Source organism: Ascaphus truei, chromosome 11 (genome assembly GCF_040206685.1).
Source record: "Ascaphus truei isolate aAscTru1 chromosome 11, aAscTru1.hap1, whole genome shotgun sequence".
In the NCBI taxonomy this organism is placed as follows: Eukaryota; Metazoa; Chordata; class Amphibia; order Anura; family Ascaphidae; genus Ascaphus; species Ascaphus truei.
The window spans coordinates 44400352-44427212 of record NC_134493.1 but is presented as its reverse complement, the minus strand read 5'-3'; the positions used below and the strand labels follow the sequence as shown (position 1 = coordinate 44427212).

General features: G+C 43.5%; 1 protein-coding gene and 1 pseudogene across 1 annotated transcript in view; both read right to left on the bottom strand.

Annotated features, from left to right (window-relative positions):
- CARD11 (caspase recruitment domain family member 11) overlaps positions 1-26861 on the bottom strand; it is an 87945-nt gene that overhangs the window by 41880 nt on the left and 19204 nt on the right. The window contains exons 3-14 of the mRNA XM_075565977.1: positions 26503-26640; positions 24365-24690; positions 23693-23872; positions 21682-21834; positions 20710-20835; positions 19953-20150; positions 19575-19739; positions 15740-15788; positions 11363-11478; positions 3169-3272; positions 2979-3016; positions 248-380 (exon numbers count right to left, since the gene is read on the bottom strand). Of these exons, the coding sequence (XP_075422092.1) occupies positions 248-380; positions 2979-3016; positions 3169-3272; positions 11363-11478; positions 15740-15788; positions 19575-19739; positions 19953-20150; positions 20710-20835; positions 21682-21834; positions 23693-23872; positions 24365-24690; positions 26503-26640 (1726 nt within the window). The remainder of the gene's footprint in view (positions 1-247; positions 381-2978; positions 3017-3168; positions 3273-11362; positions 11479-15739; positions 15789-19574; positions 19740-19952; positions 20151-20709; positions 20836-21681; positions 21835-23692; positions 23873-24364; positions 24691-26502; positions 26641-26861) is intronic.
- On the bottom strand, positions 9788-10596 carry LOC142463644 (protein FRG1 pseudogene; annotated as a pseudogene).

Below are 26861 nucleotides of genomic sequence, written 5' to 3'. Positions count from 1 at the left end.
ACAACCAAGGAAAGCATTGACAACGTGACGCCTCATGTCGCACGGCCGTCATGGGAACACACCGCCATGGGACGTCACGGAGCCATGATGATGGGACCATGCCGGGAGGACGTAAGAGCCGATGCCCCACGCATGTCCATGAACCGAGTCCCGCAAAAGCCCCAGCCAGCACCTATTTTGAAAATATTTCAGGATTCCAAATCAGCCGTTAGAAACGATTTCACACCACGCTCCCTTCTTCTCTTACCGTTCCAGGGACAGCTTTCGGAAAATCGAGCTGACTTGTTCGAGGTCAAAGCTGTCCAGGCTTTCAGACTGGTGTGATGAGGAAGACGAATGAACAGACGGCGGCCCGTAGGAGGATCTGTCATGAAACTCATCTGGAAAGGAGAAGAACCAACAGAACAATTTAGAGACAATTTAGTGATGGTTCAGCAATTGTGCATTTCCCGTCTCTATGGAGTATTAGTATGTTAGACATTAAGCATATAGGGGCAGATCGGACAGTGTTTTTTGTTCCAAATATTTTTATAAGTTTTTCACATAACACAAATAATAAGCATAACATATCCAACAGTATGACAGTGGGAACATACAGATGTAGTGAATAAAGATGATATCAATAATGTAGCGTAAGATGACTATGCAGGTCATTCTTGAATAATTACTTATGGCCTGGTTATAATAACTGCAGATAATTAAACATTATTTCAGCATTATTTCAGCTGGTACTGAAGTATCAACTCGTTGCGCCAGTCCACTATTATTTGACATCACCAGGAAACTTTGCCATAAAACATATATATTATGTGATACATTGTTTCCCTATATAATTGTAATTGTTTTTATGCTATGCTTTACACAGGCTCAATAGTCCTCAGAGTTTAGCCACTGCTTTCTCTGTTTTGGGTGGGGCCGAGTTTGTCGGCAGGCAGGCAACCATTTTTTTCCGGAGAGGGCACTGTGTACCCCTCCTGGTCTAATGGGTCCCTGGGTTTATAACTTTGTATTTGATATTACAAATCTGAGGTTTATTCATGTGCATGTGCTGCATTTATTTTCGCAGGATATGTTTAGGATTTGTGCAGTATTTATCTGCACCATTTAGATATTCACGGGTTGCTCAGTGATTCGTTATATATGTTTTTTTAAATCATATTTATTATATGTGTCTTCATCATTTGTTTTTTTCCTAATAAATTTATTATACTTTTTTGCATACAACTCAGAGTGCCCCCATTCCGGGGGGTCTTCCAGGAATTGCCCCCCCCCCCCCCCTCTTTTGTGATTAATATTTATACTAACTACACTGCCTTTATTTTTATTTTTAATTCCCCTTTTAGTCATTTAGTCATTTTTGTACATCCTTAAAACGACGACAGGTCACGGTCTTTCAAATGCTGCACGTATGGTTTTAGACAGCATTATGTTCCTTATGGGACATAAGAAAATACATTTTTATTATATCATCTGAGCAGTTAGTATTTTTTTTCTAAACTGGCTAAAATAAATAAATAACTATAGTCAAATACTATAAATTCCCAGGGAGATCCCATGCAATAAATAAGTTAATATAGTCTAGGGTGGACATGAGAATAAGTATGTAACATTTTAGTATGCTTCTCACCCAAGGAATTTCACTGTAGATGGAGGGTAAGTCATTGTGGCCATGATCTCAACAAATGTGTTTACCCGAATCGGCCTAGAAGGGAACTAAAGTTTTGTACTGTGCTGTAAATCCATGTATCTGTGTATAAAGCAAACTGTGTTCTATGTATCTAAAAAGGGTCTGCACCGACGCATTTCCAGCCAAAACACTGAACTACGCAGGAGACCGAGAAACCTACGCAGTAAACGGACAAGAACAGTGACGCAAGCCTCAGACACATTTTTAGTACAGTACACCTGCAACAATATGTACATATTAGCACACCTTCAATCCTCCCACTTACACCATAAATGCCTCATCTTGTTGCAGAGAGACCCGAGAATGGCGCTAGGTATACAGAGCGAATGGTGACGAAATAATTACTTTGTGCCTACATTTTGCTGATCTGGAATATGCCTCACTTTATATCAGAGTATCAAGCAACTTTTCTGATTTTGTCCACATGATGCATGAATGATTTAGAGGTTTATATTTATTAGGAGGTGATAGGAAAGGAATGATTAAACACGTACAGTGTATTATTGGTAGTGTATCTACAGTCTACATTTCCACTTTTGAAAGTGGCATCATCATTCCATCATAACTATACAAATGCCACACTGTCTCCTCCCGATGCTGCATAAATCAAAAATTCCAAGGCACCGTTATCCCAACTAAAAGCTGATTAAATGTTAACATGAGAACATGGGAACATTATTCACTCCACAGATCCCATACATATTTAAATGCAAGTCTTAAAGAGGCAATCCAGGCAGGCGATTGTTTTAGCGAATGCTTTTTTTTAAAAACATGGTCTCCAGAGCAGAACCCCGTTCAATTAAGCTCAGGGGACCCTCTGCATACCCAGATGCATAGCTCCATAGGGCGAGCCGGTAGTCGCTCTGCTTGGCTACAAGGGTTCACATAATGGCAGAGTTTCACAGCTCCCGCACCCTGCTAGCCCATAGGAAGCCGTGACATCATCCGTTGTAGCTTTCTATTGGCTGCGTGACGTGGGAGCTTTAAACGCTCACTAGCCCAGCCGGAGCAGCTACCGGCACCACATACCGAGGTCTGTATCTCTGGAAGCAGGGGGTCCCGGAGCTGATATTAACGGGGATCAGCTCCGGAGACCCCCTGCTTCAATCCTAATTTTCAAAAAATTGTCCCTCGGATTGCTCCTTAAAACAACACGCCCAGACTAATATTAACGCTATTTGCATCTTTGGTGTTGGGCAAACCCCACACGTCCATTCTTCATTGATATGCATCATCACTGTTCGCACTGGAAAACCTAATGATAGGCAGTGTGATCGTTTTCAAAACTTACCATCTAGCTCTAAACTATCATAGTCTTCATCAGCGAGGCTAGAAGAATCAGGAGGAAGAAGAGAGGGATGTTTACTTTTTTTTTGTCCACGTCCTACAGTAGCATGAAACTTTAAGGAAAACCCCAAGCGTTCCGTCACGTAACAAAATATCACCGCGGTAACTCGTTACTGTAGTTACAAAAGAGCCACCTGCGTATCGGAACATCTTCCTTGCTGCGTCGCACAATGGAGTCATTTCCTGGCGGTTCGGGTGTTGTGGACATGATACTATGATTGCGACTTCTTAAGGGGTGCTAGAAAATAAAACACGTATTATATTGCATATTATATATATATAAATATATATATATATAAAAAGATAAAATAGACAGTGCAAATATATTATTTGGCAAAGACTACAGTACAGTTAATAACATTAGTCATTTCTCACTGACGTGTAACATGTTTATACAGTACTGTACATGTTGAAATATTTGTTTGTTAGCTACAGTATGTGCTCTTTTCAGGTACAAAATTGTCAATTGGTGTTTGCAAATTAGTACATCAATTAGTAAAATTATTATTTTTTTTTTTTAAAACATGGTTCAATTGATTAAAATATAAACAGTGTATCAGTTACTAGATCACTTGGTAAAACCAATACATTTGTGAAGATTATTATAATACAACAGCCAATATCAAAGTGTTTCTCCCAAAGTGACCATGAGTGAAAAATGATAAATATCCCTATCCCTGGTATTAAGGTTCCCCCCAAAGTCTCTTTTACACAACTATTATGTCTCTTGTTACGTTGATAGGTGCACGGGAATGGAGGGGAAGGGAATAAATAACGAGAAAACACAAATATAGGGAAGTATTGTTATTGTTAGTTCAACAAAATACTGGAAGTGGATCGGTATTGTACTCACTGCTACTGTATCTTCTTGTTAGTGTAGCTCCCCTAAGGTACTGTAAAAGGTTAGTACAGAACCATGCAATCCCTTCTTCATCCTTCTTCTTGTAGACTCAGAAGTTATTCAAAGAGAAAACATGAAATAAAAGAGGAAGATAGATGGTGTAATACCGTTTATTACAGTTATAATCAGATGAGATGTTGCACTCACACCGTGCCCCACACATTATAATGGCATAATATGTTGATATATATGAACGAGGTAGCACCGTGGGAACGTTATGGAGTTGTACGCTGGAGACCGACGTCTGCTCCGTGGGTCTTCTTGGCTCCCTTAGTTATGTGTGCTGACGTCACCGGAAGTCGCCTGCTATGAGTTCCACGCTGGATCTGGCACTTTCCAACGTTGGTCACACTCCTGAATCAGCCACCTCGTTCATATAGTGTATCAGGGGTGGCCAATGCCAGTACTCAAGGGCCACCAACAGGTCAGATTTTCTGGATATCCCTGCTTCAGCACAGGTGGCTCAATCAGTTCCTGCTTCAGCCTTCTTTGACTGAGCCTCTGATTGAGCCACCTATGCTGAATCTGTGATATCATGAAAACCTGACCTGTTGGTGGCCCTTGAGGTCTGGCATCCTGCAGTATATTAACACATTCTGCCATTATAATACGTGGCACACTGTGAGTACAAGTTTTCTTCTGCTTATAATTGTAATAAACGGTATTATACGGTGTATCTTTATCTTTTCTTTCATTTTTCTCTTTGAATAACTGCTGAGTCTACAAGAAGGAAGGAAGGAAGGAAAAAGAGAATGTACAGTACATACTAACCTTTTAAAGTACCCTTGTGCCCTCCCATGCGCTTATAGGCTTAACAAGAGACTGCTGGTTAAAGATGCACCTTCCATTTCAACAGAGATTCACATTTTCAGATGGTCAGCACCATCACACATCAGACTTATCAGCATTGGCTCATGCGCTGTGCTGAGCTGAATGGAGGTAGTTTATCTTGGCTCTGGTAACTACAGGTTTCTAAGCTCTGTACAGGGACTCTAAGTTTGTGGGAATGCCTAACTACGTAACTATGTCAGATAAAGGGGAAAAACACCCCAAATCACAAGAGGCGGTTGTATTTAAAAAATTTTTAAAGGCGCGTGTATACCATTTGTCTTGCTGAGCATGGCGCCGCTCCACGGAGCAGAGATTGAGTCTGACGCGCAATCCCCGAGCCAACTACACACAAAAAAAGGGATATTGCAGACTTGTTTCGCAAATGTTAAAAGCATGTTCCAAGCGGAGCTTGAGACCACGCTGAGAGAGGTCACCCAGGAAATCTCGATGCTGGGAGGAAGAACTGCAGGCAAAAGTACACCGGGGTACAGAGAAGAAAGAAATCCCTTAGTTGGTGCACCGCAGATATAAAAGAGTAATGAAGAGCTGTGTATGGGAGCAGCAAGGTACTGCTTAGCAGGACCTATGTGATGGTCTTGCCCTCACAGTTTGGGTTCGTTAAGTTGCTTAGTTAGTGGGAGAAAGAACTAACTGATTGGAACCAAAGCTATATGAAGTAAGTAAGGCAGAGCTTCGGAACGTGAGAGGCGGGAAATGGCTGACCAGATCACAAGGCTTCTAAAGGCCCAGGAGGATTTGGAAAACAGATCACGCCGGAAAAACCTGCGGGTGAGAAGAGTACCCAAGTCGATGACACAGCTGGTACCTACCTCCTAAAACTATTCCAGACTCTGGTGTCAGACATGCCCAAGGAAAGATTCCTGCTGGATAGGGTACATAGGGTCCTGAGAGCTAAGTCCAATTAAACAGATCTCCCGAGAGATGTAATAGCGAGACTCCACTATTATAATACAAAGGACGTTGTAATGACTTCTGCTCGGAAACAAGAAAGGGTCGACGTTGAGGGTATGCAATTCCGTATCTTTGCTGACCTGTGCAGTTACGTTGCTCAAAAGCAGGGAGATGGGAAACGTCACAAAGGCCCTCCGCAAGAATAACATGAAATACAAATGGGGGATCCCATTCAAGCTTTCCATCTCCCACAACAGTGCTGCAATATGGGTTCCGGCAGAGGATGAGAGTCTCCTGGTCTGGTGGGGCTTAGGCCCACCAGAGCCGCGTGAGAAGAACATGGGGGAAAAACTGCATAAGCCGCAGAGGCCGACCTGGAACAAAGTGGCCGCTAAATCTAGCCATAAGACATACAACTGACCCGGCCCTACATCTACACCGAGCTCTTTGGGAATTGTTCAGGTTGATCTGCGGTTTGGGGGGGCGGTCTCCATGCTGTGGCCACCGCGAGGCCCGACTAGTGGATCGGGGGATCTGTTGCAGCACATGTGGTGTGGTCTTGGCCGAACCCAACACCCATTGGTTTTGGGACTTGAGCCTAGATAGATGTATTTGAAGGTCAATCCTGGTGGCAACATCTGATTAGGCCCCATTTACATGTTGTCTAGACCAGAGGTGCGCAAACTGGGGGGTACAACAGATTTTAGGGGAAGCGCGGCGGTTACAAAGGCCTCTGTAAATTTACTTACCAGGACTCGCGTCCACATGGCAATAGGCATCAAATAACGCCGCATTCACGGTAAGGGGGGACACGACCCAGGGGCAGAGCCGGCAGGGGGGGCTTAGCCAAGGAAGTTTGCGCACCCCTGGTTAGACTTTGGTTACCTGATTCATATCTCAGGTACAAAAAAGGAAAAAAACAGACAAACACAGCCAGTATAAGTAAAATGTATTGGTACAATAATAAAAATAATATTGCTCACTCCCCTGTGAGTTAACACCGGCGAGTGATATGTAGTGCGGGCACAGGGACTTCCGCGTCCTGGAGATCACGCTGGCGTTCCGAAGGATTCCGCGCGGCTGTTTCTCCGGTGCTGGCTTCCTGCACCAGATCCCAGAAGTGAAGCAGTCTCGCGCATCTTTGCCTCCATCACTTCTGGCGCCAACTTCAAACAACGGCACTACCGCTCTCCAGCTCCACAGCTTCCTCTTGAATTTGGCGCCCGCCGTTAGAGGGGATGGATTGTTCTCTCTGGCTCCGTACTATCGCACAGTATTGCCTGGACCATAACCCCTATTTCTCTATTCCTAAAATCATACTTCAGGTATTTAACGTAGTTGTATATGATGTGGTTTCTCCCTCTCTGTCTGTTGTTCCCGTCCCTCCTTGTCCCCTCGTGTTCCACGTTAGAAATAATTAATAAGTAAGTGGGCACCTATGCAATTAGACGTAATTTGTTAGAACGAGTTTATTAACCTATGAGGTCCTTATGGCCATAATAGTGACATACCATTCAGATAAGGCCTTCCCCTAAGTATGTCTGGCTTCTGTCTCGGTTAACAAAAAGAGATGCGGCAATACAAATACATGAATACGTTGGTTTTAAACCGGGTAGCATTAGAAGGGCCCAGCAAGAAGATTCATTATCATACCGGGTAAACTTCAAGACACAGAAATAACTTTGGCAAATGTATACACTCCAAATTAGTACAAATGCCAGTTTTGTAGATCACTTTATTTTATTTTTTTAACCCTAAACAATTTTAAAAAAGGGACCGGCGTTATTAGGTGGGGATTTCAATGCAATCCTTAACAATTCCTTAGATAGTTCAAGAGCCCCTGACTCCTATAAAGATTCTAGGGAAGGGGCGGCCAACCCCAGTCTTCAGGGGCCACCAACAGGTCAGATTTTCAGGATATCCCGGCTTCAGCACAAGTGGCTCAGTCATAATGAGTCTTCTCCAAAAGATCTTACATTTATTTAGCACTTTGCCAATTCCAATTAAGACTAGATAGATCTCTAATTTACAACAGAGAATATCTGATTTTATATGGGCAGACAAGTAGCCCAGAATACACAGGTGAATCCTCCTTTAGCCCTACAGTACAAATGAAGGGTGCCCTGTCTGTCTTTTGCCTGTTATCATATTATAAAGTTGCACAATTGATCCAGCTACCCCCTCTGGCATCTCAACAAAGGAGGAGAGTTTGGGTTGATGTAGATGTTGAGGAGGTGAAGCCCTTGGAGCTTTCATCATTTTTATGGCTACGCCGATCCCATAGACCAATAACCATACATCACCACTCTAATACTAATGAAGATATATATCAAACCAATGATAAAACCTAACTTTTATTAAATATACTAAAATGATAGGTCAAATTCAATCCTACAACATCTAACTACCACTAAAATCTATATCTATAGATCGGGGTGGGGGAGTGTGGGGGAATTAGAAATTAATCATCTCTACTTAAATAAATGAGAACAAAGGTGTCTTATACTCTGATGGTAACTTTAATTATCTCAGGTTTGCTATAAATCGAGGAGACTGATAATATATTGCTACCTAAAGGGTACAACTGGGAAGAGATAAATGATCTTAATGAAAGTGAAATAATGTGCTTGATGTTAGTGTGGCAGCCCTGCTATCTTCCATTGTACCAGTAATATAATGCCATCGTTGAGCTGGTGCTGTGAAGAAATAGCTATTCTTACCTATTGTTTCTCTTCATTCATCAAATAACTAAAATCCTCAATATGCACAATGATCAGCATTTGACCTATCATTTAGTATATGTAATAACGTTATAATTTATTTGATATATATTTTCATTATTATTAGAGTTCATATTAGGTCAATATCCAATAGAGACTGTTCCTTACTTCGCTTATTATATGTATGTGTGTGCACATTTCAAGTTAGGTGTTGTCTTTCTTTTTTCTGTGGCCCCCTGTTTAAGAATGTAATGTTTAGACCAGGACTAGTGCAAATCGCTTCTCCTTGGGGGTGACAAAGGGTATGACTAGATTGGCTGACCTTCTGCAGGGCGACAATATAAATCCTTTGGGCCTATGTTATAAGTGTCGATAAGCCACTTATTGAGCGCGTATCAGCCAAAATGCCTACTGCTATTCAGTAAGCCTCGAAAAGTGGGCGATAAAGGCATGAATCACCAAAAATTTCAGCCCACATAAAAATTTTAAAAAAATCACCGGGTGAGCTGTGATAAGCCACTTATCAGCAGGTTCTGAAACTCGTGCAATTCTAGTAGCTGTGATTAGGTTATCGAGGCCTATCGTGGCTCTAGAATGGCGAGTTTCTCCCAAAATCCTCACACCAAGAATAGTTATAAGGTGCTTTACCAAATGGTAACTTTACTATCTGGGTGAATACAATGTATTGAAATAATCTCCTCTATGCTTTAAAGGCTGCCGATGACTGGGCACCATGTAGTACACCTGGTGGGAATGTCCTTTGGTTAGTCCACTTTGGAAACAATCATTTGACATAATCTCCAGCTTAGTCGGCCACTCGTCTCCTCCAAAACCATGGCAATCTCTTCTTAATAGTGCTCCTCAGGATATCCCCAAGAAATACCACAAGTTAGACATGTTCTTTCATCACCCAGATGTAGCATCTCAGCAGATTACAAATCGGAAATGAATGGGGCCCAAGCAAGCCAAGGATTGCATAGGAACAAACAAACATAAAGTCCTCCTGCGCGTTTCACTCCAAACGGCGCTCTCGACAGACGCCTACCATTTTGGAGGTGGAAAGACGCACCTGGCATATTTTAGGCATGGAAACACTGGCAACTTTCCTAAACGACACAATACCAAAGTTTAAAAACGATTTTACTAATCCATGTCACTCACATGCTGACATGCTACATCACTACAGGACTACACCTCTGTATACTAACTGAAATTGGCAGAGCATTATAGCCTGCTTCTGACTAACTTTTACAAACAGACAAATTCAAAATATTTTTTTTTTTTTTTTTAAACAGATATTTTTTTAAATTAAATCTTATACAAACAGATATGCAACAAATACTTGAGACAGCAATTTACTTAAGAAAAATATACGAATGTCAATGTCATTTGACTTTAGAATTTTCGGTCTCATTTGCAGTATCTATCTGCTTTCAATTTAGCTCTCCTGTCTAGCAGCGTTTCATGAAAATTCCCGTCATTTCTGGCTGTTTTTAAGATCCTTGCGGTCTTCGTGGCTTACTTTAAATTTGTTGTCTTGATAACTTTGAAGTTTCTTTACGTAATTGATTTCACACTGTTTAATGTTTCCTTTGTCTTCGTTAGGAAGGCCATCTTTTGTCGTTGATTCTCTTTCAGCACAGCATTGAATCTTTATCATCCTTTCTTCACCAGCAGTTTTACTTTTTACTATTACATCCCCTTCTTCGTTAGAGCTGATAAAAGAACTGTTGGATGCAAGCAGAGCCATTTGTCCATTTTGAAACACAGGCTCCCACTGTTCTCTTGATCCTATGGCATCAGCATGGCCAATGACCAGGCCATCCGAAATGATACTAACATATTTCCCGTAATCAGACTTCAGCGCAATCCTGGAATCAGATCATTTGATTGCTGTATATTGTTCTGGTGGAGCAGGACCACCGTCATCATCTTCGTGCGGAGCACCGATTGTGAAAAGACCATTGCCAAGAGCATGAATGCATACATAATCGGAACACAGGGTTGTACTGAATGTTTCCAATTGGGAGTACAAGATCCTCTGTAATAATGACTGTAGTGTGAAAATAAGGCATGTACTGCAACAGGTGGGACCGGAGACACGGAACAATTAGTGGAGAGCTATCTCAGATGCCACATACCCAACTTCCAGAGTCCAACAACCACAGAACTGTAATGTGTAGTCTTCCAAAGTTCATGTACAATCAAGTATCCCCTCGGATTTGGGCATATATAAAAATACTCACGGAATACCTGCTATCATGAGATCCATGACAAAATGGCGCTGCACAGCACAATAATATATATATATATATATATATATATATATGTGTGTGAGTGTATATAAATATGTGTGTATTATGCACCACAATGTTCTACATTTTTCTACTTTCCCCTCCACAAATATTAACTATTACTGTATGTGCTGCCATATCAGCCTCTGATAACATTCCCATTTTCTATTGCCTGGGGGAAATAAAGCACATTGGTTTCCCAATAGGGACCACAAACACCGGTACATAAAGGTAAATATCTTAGAAACCAGGGAGTCCCTGGAGATAAAAAAATAGTTTAAAAATAAATAAAAAATAAATTGGAGTATGGGGGATTACTGCTTTAAAGCACACAAGGCGTATTGGGAGCTAAAAGCTGTATTCGCTGCCATTCTAATTCATGGTGATTACCGCTAGTGGAGCTCAGATACCAGTTATTGGTGCTTGGTGAATCCCCCAGTGTTGTATGGGCTGCATTATTTCTCTAGATAAACTCAATAAACTTGAGCTGTTGTGTTATTTGAAAATATTCAGTCAGCAACATTCTGCAAAATTCTTCCGAGATTTATTCTTGTTTTACAGAACAACAGTGATGTAATTTAGTCACAAAGCGGGGACATAACAGGCCCAGTATTCCCAGTGAAGTCAGAATAGACCAATAAATACATTTTAAGTGCAAGGGCGTACATACTGTTTTGCTGATGTCAGAGCTGTTGAGGGAGTTGTTGATTGAACCACTGTTACAAACGTTGGTATGTGCATAACCACTGTTGATATCAATTCCAGGTTCACTGTGGCCCCTGATAGCTGTTTAAACGAACAACAATGAAAAATGAGAATGCAGACAAGAATACAGACTCATGAAAGGTGTACTACATGCATCTATTTAGTTTTATTTCCATACTTTGTTTAAAAAAAAAAAAAAAAATAAGGAAATAAGGATTTAGTGAGATTATGTAATATAATCCACAGCGTTTTTTCTCTTTATTCGGCACCCTACGAGCTTCTCCTCCAAATTCATTTCGTGCCTTCGCTTCTCCTTAAGTCTTTGCCAGCCCCTTTAAAGGCAAGGTGGATGTTCTATCCACAATGAGATTCATCCCGTCTCTTCCCCCTCCTCTCTGCTTCTACCGAAACCTTCTTCTTTCACTCTTGACTCTTTTTCTCCTCTCACAGAGTTGGAAGTCTCAAAAATTATTTTTTTCTTCTACACCACAGGTGTGATCAAATCCAGTTCTCCAGCCCCCACAAGCGGTCAGGTTTTCAGGATGTCCCAGCTTCAGCACAGGTGGCTCAATCAGAGGCTCAGTCAAAGACTTAGCCTCCGCTTGAGCACCTGTGCTGAAGCTGGGATATCTTGAAAACCTGACCTGTTGGGGGGGCTTGAAGACTGGAGTTGAGCCCCCCTGCTCTATCCCATGCCTTCTCAACCCAATTCCCTAACACTTTATCATACCTCTTGCTCTTATCTTAGTCCCCACTCTCACCCTGATATTCAACTCCTCCCTGTCCTCTGGCACTTTCCTCTCCTGATTTAAGCATGCAGTGATCACACCTAATCTCAAACACAACACTCTTGACCCGACGTGCCGTACTAACTACCGCCCTGTATCCCTCCTGCCTTTTGCCTTCAAACTGTTGAAACGTCTCAGGGTCTATGTATCAATGTAGAGAAATGTGTGCTTAGCCGCACTGCTCCGTTTTTTTGAGCAGAGCTGTGGCATGTGTATGTTGGACGTGCGCCCCTGCAGATGTGGAGGATTTTTGAGGGCAAAAAGAGAGACACAAACTGTGAAACATCTCATCATAATCTGTGATAGTTACCAGGTGTCCAGTATTGAACCGGACTGTGCTGTATTTGCACACTCTGTCAAGTAAAAAATGAGAGGTAATACTGGACATGTATGTGTATACCGGTATTACCTCTCTGGGTGTGTATGTGTATACCGGTATTACCTCTCTGGGCGTGTATGTGTATACCGGTATTACCTCTCTGGGCGTGTATGTGTATACCGGTATTACCTCTCTGGGCATGTATGTGTATACCGGTATTACCTCTCTGGGCGTGTATGTGTATACCGGTATTACCTCTCTGGGCGTGTATACCGGTATTACCTCTCTGGACGTGTATGTGTATAGCGGTATTACCTCTCTGGGCGTGTATGTGTATACCGGTATTACCTCTCTGGGCGTGTATGTGTATACCGGTATTACCTCTCTGGGCGTGTGTGTGTATACCGGTATTACTTCTCTGGGCGTGTATGTGTATACCGGTATTACCTCTCTGGACATGTATGTGTATACCGGTATTACCTCTCTGGGCGTGTATGTGTATACCGGTATTATCTCTCTCTGGGCGTGTATGTGTATACCGGTATTACCTCTCTGGGCGTGTATGTGTATACCGGTATTACCTCTCTCTGGACGTGTATGTGTATACCGGTATTACCTCTCTGGGCGTGTATGTGTATACCGGTATTATCTCTCTGGGCATGTATGTGTATACCGGTATTACCTCTCTGGGCATGTATGTGTATACCGGTATTACCTCTCTGGACGTGTATGTATATACCGGTATTACCTCTCTGGGCGTGTATGTGTATACCGGTATTACCTCTCTGGGCGTGTATGTGTATACCGGTATTACCTCTCTGGACATGTATGTGTATACCGGTATTACATCTCTGGGCGTGTATGTGTATACCGGTATTACCTCTAAGGACATAGTGACATGACCGGCTTGGAAGTTTGCCCTCATTGGCTGAACCAGCTCACGTGACGCAGACGTCACGCGACTGCAGCCCGAAATCTCAATCTGAGTTGTGGTGGCAAAAAGTAGCAGCGTTGACGCGCGCAGTGCCATAGGCAATCAGGTAAGAGTCCCGGAAGTGCGTGCGTGCGCACGTAGCAGCGCCGCCACTATGAGCTTTGCCTAACTGTGCACCACGTAACTCCTCCACAACTCCTCCTACTGACTCTCCCCAACTCCTCCTACTGACTCTCCCCAACTCCTCCTACTGACTCTCCCCAACTCCTCCTACTGACTCTCCCCAACTCCTCCTCCTGACTCTCCCCAACTCCTCCTACTGACTCTCCCCAACTCCTCCTACTGACTCTCCCCAACTCCTCCTCCTGACTCTCCCCAACGCCTCCTACTGACTCTCCCCAGCACCTCCTACTGACTCTCCCCAACTCCTCCTACTGACTCTCCCCAGCACCTCCTACTGACTCCCCCCAACTGCCCCTACTAAAACTCCCCATTGAGAAAGCTAGGGCACTGAAAGCAAAATTGGAGCAAAATGCTTTCATCCATAGGTGCAGGGTGAAAATGTCTGAGTTTTGCAAAAAAAAATAAAAAATTGCCTTGATACATTGATCCCCTTTGATTTCTACCGCATGATCAACTTTCTTAATTCCCGTGTCGTCCTGGAGCCCCTACAAGCCTCTGGCTTTCATACAGCTCACTCATCTGAGACTAATGTAGTCAATGATCTTCCCCTATTTTTCCCTGCTTATCCTACTTGATCTCTCTGCTGCTTTCAATATTGTTGATCAATCTCTTCTTCATACTGTACACTTTATCCTGAGTCATCATATCTCTCCCATTGCTCCTTTTCCATCAAGTCAAACCTAAGAACACACCTTTAAAATAAAGCACTTTAATCGCATGGACTCATGATAATGTTACCTTAGTAATATAAGAATACATTGTAGCTGCTGAGTTACACTGACTGAAGCATTGATTCAAACTAAAAGGCAGCCATTTGGTGAACCCTAGGAAGCCGGATTTTGCTGATCGATCACAGGAGAACGAAATCGATCTGCGACTTAGGTAATTAGTTTTCAGATAAGGTAATCAAAGGCTGCGTACAGTATATTAAAACAAAACAAAAAAACATGGATTGCCTCTTTTAGTAAAATCTAACTATTAAAAAGAACAGGCTCAAGCTGCAAACCACATTCCTTTCCTTCTTCATAGAGAAATAATTTAGTTATGCAAACTTGTTTGGCTTCTTCGTGTTATCATAGATCTTGCAGGCTGCTGGTTCACCAGAAGTAATATTCTGTTCTTTCAGAAGTGTTTCCATTGCTTTTTCATTACAGTGTTCAGGATCACTGGTCTGTGTTTAACATGGTATCGAGCGACCACAAAGTAACACATAAGCTAGAATGTCCTCACTTGCAAGCCAGGCTCTGGACCACAGTACTCTTTCTAAACAAATATTTGACTGCATAGCCATCAAAAACCTGTTAAAATATACTGTCAGACTAAATCAGGGGGCGGGGGCTTAACTCCAGTCCTCAAGCCCCCCCAACAGGTCTGATTTTCAGGATATCCCAGCTTCAGCACAAGTGGCTCAATCAGAGGCGCAGGAAGACTGAGTCTCTGATAGAGCCACCTGTGTTGAAGCAGTGACAGATTGATCCACCTGTGCTGAAGCAGCGATATCCTGAAAACCTGACCTGTTGGGGGGGGGGGGGGGGGGCACGAGGACTAGAGTTGAGCACCGCAGGCCTAAATAACATAGGTAACGCCTATTATTTAAGTACTTCATTATTGTGTCACAATTGCAACTGGAGAATCATGCAATCTTTCTGGGGACAAACTCATATTGCACTGTATTTCTTGTATCCTGCCATTAAAGCAGTTATGATGGGTAAAAAAAAGTGACGTAAACCCTCCACCCTACAGTTTACAGTAAATAAAAATACCACTTGTGCATTCGCATGTCTCAAACAGGTCTGCAACCCTGTCTTTCCCCATTATCGCTTAGCTAGCAGTGCTTCCGCTACAGCCAGGGATTCTGGGTAATGACATGCAAACGAGCACTCAGAGCGAGCCACTCTTTAACTTCTCATCCATTTTCACAGGGATCCCTACAAGCGTACTGTATGCCCGACGCATTACACAGCTTTTCAGCACAGCCTGGGTTTAAGAAGTGCACAGCCAGTGACCCTGCTCACAGACAGCAGTGAAAGACAAAAATGAGCACTGTGGATTCCAACGCCATTACATTATGTCGTCTCCTTTTATAAAATTAAAACAGAGCTGGCAATAACATCTAACCTTGAAAGTCGCCATTTCGATCACACACAGGAGATTTTGTTCGTAGAATCTTAAAAAAAAAAAAAAAAAAAAATCAGAGATATAGATAAACCACATACATTTTGTATATTGTACGTTACATATTCCCCCAAAAGATCTCAGGAAGGTCGTTTTGTAAGTTAGTTAGACGGTGTTTTTTTTTTTTTTTTTTAAATAATTTACCACGCACAACAGGCAGGCATGGGTATATGAGGACATATAGGGCTATGTTTTCTAAGTGGTGTTAAACCTTCTGGTTCAGTGGATGGGCTTGTTAGATATGTTCTGGCACCGGAAGGGGTTGTATGGCATAGCACTGCTTAGGGAACGTGGGCCAAAATAGGCAGCGTGCGGGAGGAGGAGGATACATGGGTAATGAATTGTGCTATCACACTAAATGGGGTTTGCACAGCACCGCTGATCAGACGGACAATATACCGGTTATATCAGGGGTCTCAAACGCAGTCCTCAAGGGCCACCAACAGGCCAGCGTTTATGGATATTCCTGCTTCCCACCTGTGCTGAAGCAGGGATGTCCAAAGACTGAGCCACTGATTGAGCCACCTGTGCTGAAGCAGGGATATCCATAAAACCGGGCCTGTTGGTGGCCCTTGAGGACTGAGTTTGAGACCCCTGGTTTATACTGATATATGGTAAATACCGTCTTGCCCGCCTGATCAGCATTCGGGAGTCTTTGTGTATTTTTTGGATTCTATTAACTGAACTGTTTTTAGGTGAAGTAAGCAGGTACATTTTTCTGTCCAAGTTGGACACTAAACTGAGCAATGGCTGAATATTTACCGATAGATTGATCCATCGGCATTCCATTCGCCTTTCTCAAGTAAGGGGGAGTAAGAAAGATACTGCCCTGCGTGACAAATATAAAGGCTTTTTGTAGGGTTGCTAGGTGTCCAGTATTGAACGGGACTGTCCTGTATCTGGACACTGTACAGTAAACAATGAGAAGTAATACTGGACATGTAAGTGTATACCGGTATTACCTCTCTGGGCGTGTATGTGTATACCGGTATTACCTCTCTGGGCGTGTATGTGTATACCGGTATTACCTATCTGGGCGTGTATGTGTATACCGGTATTACCTCTCTGGGCGTGTATGTGTATATCGGTATTACCTATCTGGGCGTGTATGTGTATACCGGTATTACCTCTCTGGGCGTGTATGTGTATACCGGTATTACCTATCTGGGCGTGTATGTGTATACCGGTATTACCTCTCTGGGCGTGTATGTGTATACCGGTATTACCTATCTGGGCGTGTATGTGTATACCGGTGTTACCTATCTGGGCGTGTATGTGTATACCGGTATTACCTCTCTGGGCGTGTATGTGTATACCGGTATTACCTATCTGGGCGTGTATGTGTATACCGGTATTACCTATCTGGGCGTGTATGTGTATACCGGTATTACCTCTCTGGGCGTGTATGTGTATACCGGTATTACCTCTCTGGGCGTGTATGTGTATACCGGTATTACCTCTCTGGGCGTGTATGTGTATACCGGTATTACCTCTCTGGGTGTGTATGTGTATACCGGTATTACCTCTCTGGGCGTGTATGTGTATACTGGTATTACCTCTCTGGGCGTGTATGTGTATACCGGTATTACCTCTCTGGGCATGTATGTGTATACCGGTATTACTTCTCTGGGCGTGTATGTGTATACCGGTATTACTTCTCTGGACGTGTATGTGTATACCGGTATTACCTCTCTGGACATAGTAACTTGGGGGGCCGTGGGATTTCCCCGAGCAGGGAGAGAGCAGGGCTGCTGCTAGGGGGCTGGGCAGCTTCCTCCATCCTGATTGGCTGCATTACACAGCAGCAGCCAATCAGGAGGAGGTGTCAGGAGCGTGGGGGTGGGGCCAAGGAGAGGAGCAAACAGCATGGAGGAGAGGTGTGCATGCGTGCATCAACCCTAGGCTTTAGCCTTGTGATGGGTGTACACAGGCAAACACGGCAGGATTTGGCAAACCGTTTATTGGATTTGGCAGTGCCACATATTAAATGCCAAGTTGTGTCATTGAAAGGTCATAAACCTAATTAATTTCTATAGTAGAGTATCAGGGTGAGAAAACAGAATGAAGGAGTGCGTAATATTACTTGAGCAGAGGTCCTCACACTTTTCTAAGTCAGTGACCACTGCAATGTAATGATATAAAATGCACAGGCAGCGGAGACAAAGCTGCACGGAGAGAATTTTCAAAGCTTTGAGTCACTGAAGACCAGGGGCTGGGCAACTCCAGTCCTCAAGGGCCACCAACAGGTCAGGTTTTCAGGGTATTCCATCTTCAGCACAGGTGGCCCAATCAGAGGCTCAGTGTTCGACTGAGCCTCTAATTGAGCCACCTGTGCTGAAGCAGGGACTATGGCTGTGGCCATGGTACTGCAGACCGTGCGGCTGAGCGAACGTACCGACTTAAGGCAGTGTTCACATCCATGTGGCGTGCGGGGGCGTGTGTGCGCGGAAGGTGGCGTGCGGTACGCAAGAAATCAGTTCAAACTGGTTTCATGGTGCGACAGGCCGGTCACTAGCACGCCCCCAGACATGCCCACGGACGGCGCGTGGACCATGGCCGAAAAACACACCGCTTCAAGCGATTGCCGTCACGGCCGCGCACGGGCGAAGGCACCATGGCCCTAGCCTTATTGAGCCACCTGTGGTGAAGAAGGGATATGCTGAAAACCAGACCTGTTGGGGGGGCGGGGGAGGCTTTAGGACTAGAGTTGAGCACCTCTGCTCTAGGAAGTAAAATTGCAGAGGGAGGGAGAGGAGGGGGTATGATACCTTTTTATTGGACCAACAAGTAGTGGATATGTTACAAGCTTGAGAACCCTCAGGGTAACCCGATGATGAACCTAAGGCCTGGGACATAGTATGGTGAGCAGCGCTGAACCGCGCTGAGGGGAAACATTATCCCTATCAGCGCGGCTTTAGACGGCGCTTCCGCAGGCGTGCGGAGACGTGTGGAAATGCAGGAGACAGGCAAATTTGAAATTTGCCGCTCATGCCAGCGCAGGGCCGGTCACGTGACTGCCAGAAGCCAATGGCAGTCCGTGACGTCGGCGCCATGACGTGGCACCCTAGCCCCGCCTCCTGCCTGGCTCCCACCCTGCACACAAGAGCGCTCGCTGATGCTCATGCAGGGACAAGAAAAATCTCCTGCGTGAGCATGAGCGTCTGCGCTGCCCAGCGCTGATCAACCTACTATGTCCCAGGCCTAAGAGGTTGGAAATCTTGTAACATATCAACTACTTGTTGGTCCAATAAAAAGGTATCATCCCCTCCTCCCTCTCCCTCCTGTGTTACTGCATGGAAGAAAGGACCAACCCGGCTCCCCACCCGTCTTGGCCTCTAGGAATGCTTCCTTCACCTGAATTCCAATAATGTTGTTGACTTTTGCATATAGTGTTATATGACACAATGAGATATACTGTAGCATGAGGCATTCTGAGATTAAACTAGGATAAAGTTCATACAGCCTCACAAATAAATAATTAAGCCACTATTATCCACTCTGCATCATGGTATTTTATTTCTTCATCATCCACCCCAAACCTCACCAATTAAATCTAAATGTAGTCATACTCTCATGCATTTAATTTATACAGTGACCAATCAAAACTCAAATTCCAAGAAAAAACGAATTATATTCTGGTCCTATGCTGCAGCTCAGCGGCAAATTAGGAGTTTAATTCACATAGAGCACACCTGGTTAGCTGTTGGAAGAATCATTCTGTCTGACTGTCTCTTTCCACAGGGATTTGATAGCGAATATGGGTGTAATGGGGACCTACCAGTGGAATGCCTTTCAGGTTCATTCTTCTCTTTTTCTGTAACGGGTCCTGAAGGAAGAATTCATTGTCATCCGGTGATTCTTCCGAACCCGACGAGTCCTCAACCTCTGGGCCGCTGGTCTTTGAGCCGGGTGATATGGTGTGGTACACGTTTCTTGGTAAAGTCTGGGTGCAAAAAGAAGGACACAGGAGACAGATGGGAGCTTTGAGAAACAGGCTGAAAGCTAGTTGATTTGGTTTGCAAATATGCATCTATAAACATGTAAAGGCCTAAAAAACAGCCAAAGACCGAAGTTCCTTCTTAGAATGGGCTGGGGAAAGAGGGGTTAATGACATCTGCACGTGTGTGTGCGTACAGCAAACAAGAAAGAAATGCACCTGGTCCAGAAAAACACCGTCCTTAGACAATCTTCTCAGCTTGCACTCCAGGTTCACAACGCGAGCTTCCTTCCTCACCATCTCAATTCTAAGCTCATCGTTCTTCTCCTCCAGCTCCCTTATCTGCTTTCTGTACTTATCTTTGTCTATCAGGCATTGTGAGCACTGTGTCTGAGCATCATCGCGCGAGCGGTATGCCTGCAAGGGGGAGAGAAGAATCGACCAACAGATTATACCTACAGCATAAAACATATACGGGTGTAGCCAGCGTTATAATAATAATAATAGCACGTTCTTGTGTAGCGCTGCTAGTTTTACGCAGCGCTTTACAGAGACATTTTGTAGGCACAGGTCGCATGTTTTTGATGCCTTAGGCACAGGGAGATAAAGTGACTTGCCCAAGGTCACAAGGAGCCGACACCGGGAATTGAACCAGGCTCCCCTCCCTCAGTGCCAATCAGTGTCTTTACTCACTGAGCTGCTCCTACTTCTTATTGCACCCACTGGCGAACCTATGTCATGCAAAATACTGCGATGATCCTGCCTCTTTCTCACATGTGGCTGGCTAAAATCAATGGACGCTTCTCTGGATGGTGCAGTGTCAATGTCCCACTTCAACATGCCAGCATGGGTAATAAAGTTGGCAACCTTTGTACTGTACAATTGCTACTACACAGCATATATGCCCATCATTACGGTAACCATGCGTTTCAGGAACGTAGGGTGGACCTCAGGTGGTCATGCTGCAGAAGCTTACCTGGTCCCGCTCCTTCTCTACCTCCTCTAGCTGTATCATGACGGTGTTCATGCGATGCTTGTACATTTCACAATCTTTCACCAGAGTAGAGCATTTTAACTCCAAGTCTTCTTTCTCCTCCAAGTACTACAATCACAAAAGAGATTTCATAAATTAGTGGGAAATGATTTGATACCAAATCAATGTTAACCCCCCCCCCCCCCCCCAAATCTGCAAACCCTTACTGCTTTTCTTTGTGGTTTAGATAATATATTAAAAGAAAAGGGGAAAAACATACAAATGTTAAATATATCTTTGGGGATTGTCTCTCCAACGAGATCAGTAATAAACTACTGGTGTATTCAAATAGATTGATGGTGTAGTGATAGAGGGCACAATATTGGGAGACAGCCCAAGAGATGGGCGAATTTTTGGGCAGATTTGGATCGGCCGGTTCCTTTGGTCCGTGTTTTTTTTTTTTTGGTTTGTTTTTAACACCGGCAATCCATCTGTGGATTCCGCAATCTTGTGACGGATTTTAAGAATCCAATCGACGGATTCAGCAATCCGTGTGCGGATTGGATTCTTAAAATCCATCAGCGGATTGCGGAATCCGCGGATGGATAGTTAACATCCATTGGTGGGCTGTATCCAATGGCGGCTTTGGATTAAATCAGAGCGGATTTAAACTGTAACTATCCGTCGGCGGACTTTACACCACAGAACGGATTTTGAATGGCAAACTCGGGAAAATTCGGGAACGGATATGGACTGGTTCGGCCCAATCTCTAATATTGACAACACGTCTGTAATTAAACTCGCCGTGTTACCACTATTGCTCATAATACTGACAGCTCACTGCCGTCAGTTCACCCCAAATGTGAAATTTCAACCAGTTGTGCCTTTCTTCGACGTTGCTTTTTGCGCCGCACACAAAAAATCATTCAGAAAGAGCTCTGCGTTTTTTGTTTTTCTAATAGCCTAGTCTCTCACCTTGTCTCTCAAGTCTTCCACTTGGCGTATTTCTTCCTGAAGATTAAATATCCTGTTTACCAGCTCATGCCGATCCTCCAGTGCCTCTTTGCGATCGTGTTCAAGAATGTCCACGATGGCTTTGTCTGAATCTGGCAAACTGTGATTCCCAGCCTAGGGTAACAGAAGAATGAAGGGGAGAGAATCGTTGGGAAATAATTAAAAGGAAAATATCCCTTGTAAGCACATTCACATGTCGCAGACATGTCTAAAACCCTGCTATTCGCCATTATCTCCCAGCATGCAGTGCTTCGACTGCAGCCAGGGATTCTGGGAAATGACATGCAAATGAGCAGCGTCACCTTTTGCTTGGCTCCATGTTAACATGGATTACAAGCAAAAGGTGACACACTGTGCTCATTTGCATGTCATTTCCCAGAATCCCTAGCTGCACTGTATAAGAGATAATGGGGAAAGGCAGACGTGTTTGAGACGTGAATGTTCTCACAAGTGGTATTTTACTTTGCTGTACACTGTACGGTGGAGGGTTTTGTCACTTTTTTACCCTCCATAACTTATGTAATGTGTGGTTGAAATAATAATTTTAAAAAAAGCTAAGTTTTACGCTAGCATGGGTATACTTTGGTGCAAGAATAAGAGCACTTCAGTATTTTCCTATTTCAGGTTACACAGAATTATACAGGCATAAAACAATCTATATGGCAAAGAATGACCATATGATCACATCATCATAAGTGTCCAGAAAAGGGTCACGTCCCTTCTCTTATGGGATTTCAACTTTTTCACCTCCTCTCCTTTTCAGCTCCCGCAGAACGTAAAAATCTAACCATAATCGTAAAGCTGTATTGTGACGGTGATGAAATATAAGAGACGAAGTTGCTAACGGCGCTTTTACCATTAATAATTAATCTTTAAGGTCATAATTATAATAGTAATAGGAAGGAAACATTATGCCTGAATTCAACTGAATGCCTTTGAGGGAGACTTCCATGAGAGTGGATAAAATAAAACTGTACACTATTAAATATCTTTGCTGTCTCTAATATTATTTCCCATAGTGAAACTGATTTAATGGATTTAGTATTTCAATATACTTATTTTATACTCAGTGTCACACTTACCTGTGAGTCTGTGTGTGTGTGTGTACGGGCTTAGCAACAACTACCATCCCAGTTGAGCCACTCAACTCCCTGCAGGGCACTGTAAATAAACATCCCCCCAAATCATCGCACTACAGTTCAGCAGTTCTGGGCCCCCCTTGTAATAGAAAAATACAGAATGCAAATGAAACCAACCCCCAATTCTTTCAAGTGTGCATGAAAATTAGGGTTCTCTCTTGAAAAGGTAATAGGTTCAATTAGAGCTTAAAGACAGCACTTACTACATTTTAGATTGTAATGTTACAAAAGGCTTGTGCCGAACATGAATTATCTTAATTAATGTTACTTTGTAATGATCTAGAAAAGAGAGCCATTTCTATGCCCCTTGGTCAGATAACCAGGACATCTTTAGGTACCTGCAAAGCCTCACTATCAGTTACATAGTTACACTGTAGATGAGGTTGAAAATAATACTTATGTCCATCAAGTGCAACCTATGCTAAATGTAGACGACAGATACTTTATCCTATATTTGTATTTACAGTATTTTGATCCAGAGGAAGGCAAACAAAGCCCCCAGAGAAATATCATCCAATGATGTCTCACAAAGGGAAAAATTCATTCCTGACTCCAAATGTAGATATATACAGCTGTTAGTTATACTGGGGGAAAAAAAGTACAGACCCCATAACATTTTATGCCATAGATCTGCATAGCCAGAAATAAAATAAAGAAGTTCTTTTAGTAAGGAGATTATTCTCTTGGTTACCATACTGCACACATACTTTAACTCTTACGTGGCTTTATCGTGACACTGAGGTTTCCCAAAACCACGTTGAGTTTTTGATCTTGGACACATCTGGGAGGTGTAAAACCATCATCTCCATGCAGAACGTGCTCGGGGCGTTTACCTGAAAGATAGACTGGAACTCCTGCATGGTGGTCTTCAGCATTTCATTCTCCCGCTCCAGCTCCAGCATCTGCTCCTTTTTTGGCCGGTTCTCAATGTCATTTTTCAGTTTGAGGGACTGATTTCGCTCCAGCTTACATTCCTCTTCCACTTTATTCAAACGATGCTTGAGCCGATCAATCTACAGCCATATGTAGGGACACAGGAAAACTCATTGTCACCACAGTTGTTACCAATCATTTTGTGCAACCATTCCTTCCATGTGAAAGTGTCCCCGGCTCCAGGAATGTTACCCATCCCACAGTAGTAAGAAAGGAGGGAGAGGGAGTACGGGGCATGACGCCTTTTATTGGACCAACAAGTAGTTGATATGTTACAAGCTTTCCCACCTCTCAGGGTCCTTCATCGGATATGGGAGTGATACTGTACAGAAACACATTGTAATATACAGTGTAAAATCCCCCTTTTCGGGGGCGGGGGGCACGGCCGTTAGAGAGGCTCTGCGCCTCCGCGAAGGCATTTAAATTAAATTCTGGGGATCGAGTGAGGCCTTTACATGTGGGCTTCAACCCCTCGCTGTTGTAGAGTGCCGCTCACACGAAATTGTGAATAAATAGTAACACACTGAAATAGTGATTTCTAACACACACTTGACGCCTGATTCACTTCTCACCTCTAGTTGCAAGTCTCGGCTCCTCATAACAGCCATGTTTTTCTCCTCGCTCAGCTGTGCGTAACGCATGGCTAAGTTATAGTTGTCGTCCTTCACTTTTATGAGCTCGTCGTTGTAGTTGCTTCTCTCTTCTTTCATTTTAGTGTATCGCTCCTGAAACGTCAGCAGCTCCATGTTGACGAGTTTCAGGTGCTTCTTCTCATCTTCCAGCTGTCGGGAGTTGGCCACCAGCTCACACTTCTGGACTTCCCGAGCCTTGACCTGCTGCTGCAGTTTGATCACCTCGTTCATCAGGAAATGAGTAAGGCCCTCATGGCCCTCCTCCACTAGAGTCAGAAGGTGGATATTATCACCAACACAAGGTCCACACTAGCACTCTGTCTTCAACAAACAGAAGCAGACCCTGTCACAGCTATCTTCTCTTGTTAACTATTACAGGCAAGAGCCTCGTGATCAAAGACCATTCATATAAATTGGCACGTACAATTTTTGTACTTCATCAGGAGTTACACTAGAGTCAGAAGATGGATATTATCACCAACACAGGCCCAAACTAGCACTCGTATTTAAACAAACAGACCCCCAGTACAATTAAGAGAAGGGGGACGTGACTAGAGGGTGGGGTCCACTTAAGAAGATAGGGTTAACCCCTGTGTAAAAGGGCTTCAATAGAAAGCCTGTATTGGTCTGAAGAGTAAAGCAGGGAGCTGGTTAATTGCAGCTACAGACTGTTAACCAATCTTCACCTTGCTCATCTGACAGGTTGAAAAGCCTCCTGCTTGAACTGCGGGGGATCTCTTGAGCACAGAGGTACTGTGTTGCCAGCAAGAGACTTACAGAAATAGTTCTCTTGAGCAAAGAAGGACTGTGCTGCCAGCAAGACATCCTGAAACCAAACCCTATGTTTCAAGGGTGCAGTGCACCCTGGAACCCTCCAGAGGGACACAACCCGGAATTTGACAGAGCCCAATGCGTACAGGTACCACTTTGGGGTCATAGGTTGGAAAGAGGCTTAGCCTCCCAGCCCTGCAGATAGGGACGGGGAAAGTGAGTTAGCCCTTATAAAGGGATAGGATGTTTATTAATTTGTGTACTTCCTAAAAATGTATTGCTTAAACTTCGGTCTGAATAAAAGCCATTGTTTGTTTCCCCAAATCTGTCTCCCTGGTTGCACATGTCTCTTACAGGGTGATTAAGGAATTAGGAAAGGCATGCGAGGGCAGGCAGATGGGAGTTAAGGGGTTTAAAAAATGATCAGGTGAGAAGCATTATCCAGAAGCTGGGAAGTTCCTGCCCATCCGTCCGGATCTGGTGGGGTATGCTTTATTTGGGTAGGGTGTGAAGGCTATATTGTTTTCATGGCTAATGGTGGTGGGCTGGATCAGATTGCACCTTGGCTTAATATTGCATGGATTTGGGGGATTATATGGTGGGGAAGGAAGTGGCAGGGCGGTGGGCCTGTCGCTGTACTTCTAGTGGCCTTGGTGGACACAAAGGGAGGTCCTACTAGGTTGGCGGTTAGTGGGTTTAAGTGGTGGTTGATGTGGTTTCAAGGGTCAGCAACCCTGGTGGTTGGGCAATCTGATCTGGGATTATCTGGTTACGTTGTAACTCAACAAAGCTCTGGCCATTTACCTCCATGATTGGTGTCAGATATTTTTTCAGGGATTATAGAAAGGGACAAGGATTGGAGCCTCTCCTGTCAAGAAGCACATCCTGCCATAGCTATCTTCTCTTGGTATTACAGACAAGAGCCTCATGATCAAAGACCGTTCATATAAACTGGTGGCACGTACAATTTTTAACATCACACAAAGAAAAACTTGGGTACGCTTGTAAAGAAATCTAACTTTAAAAATACATAATATTAGTGAATTATACGAGCTACGGTATATTGAATATGGTTACGTTTCATGACCTGTTCAGGAGTAAAGATGGCTACAATGCATTGGATTCCTTACCATACTGAACTGAAACTAATAATTAAAGGTAACAGAATATAGCATATGTACAAAATAATAAAGAGAGCCATAATGTATCACACATGAAGAAAGTGAAGAGTGCACATGAGATAAAGATAATAACATATAAAGGTAACGGTTAGTCATTTGCTTGATCTGGATATCCATATCACTTACCCACTATGGTAGAAAATCTCCGTGTTGGCTCCTTCCCTGTCACGAGCTTATAAAGTTCTGGGTAGTAAAACTCGAGGCTTTCCAAAAAAACAATATAACCTCTCTGACCTTTTGAATGTAGGATATCCAAGAGTCGGCCTGGAAAATGGGAGAGATGTATTATAATGTGCCAAGCAAAATATATCTAAATACAGCTCAACCCCCTTATAACGCTGTGCTTGGGGGCCAAAGAATCCCATCGCGCTATAAGCGGATCGCGTTAGAAATAATGTACAATTGTATGCATTGTACAATAAAGTATTTAAGACACCAATAATAGTGTTGTAAAATATTCACAAATACGAAATTTGGGAGCCGCG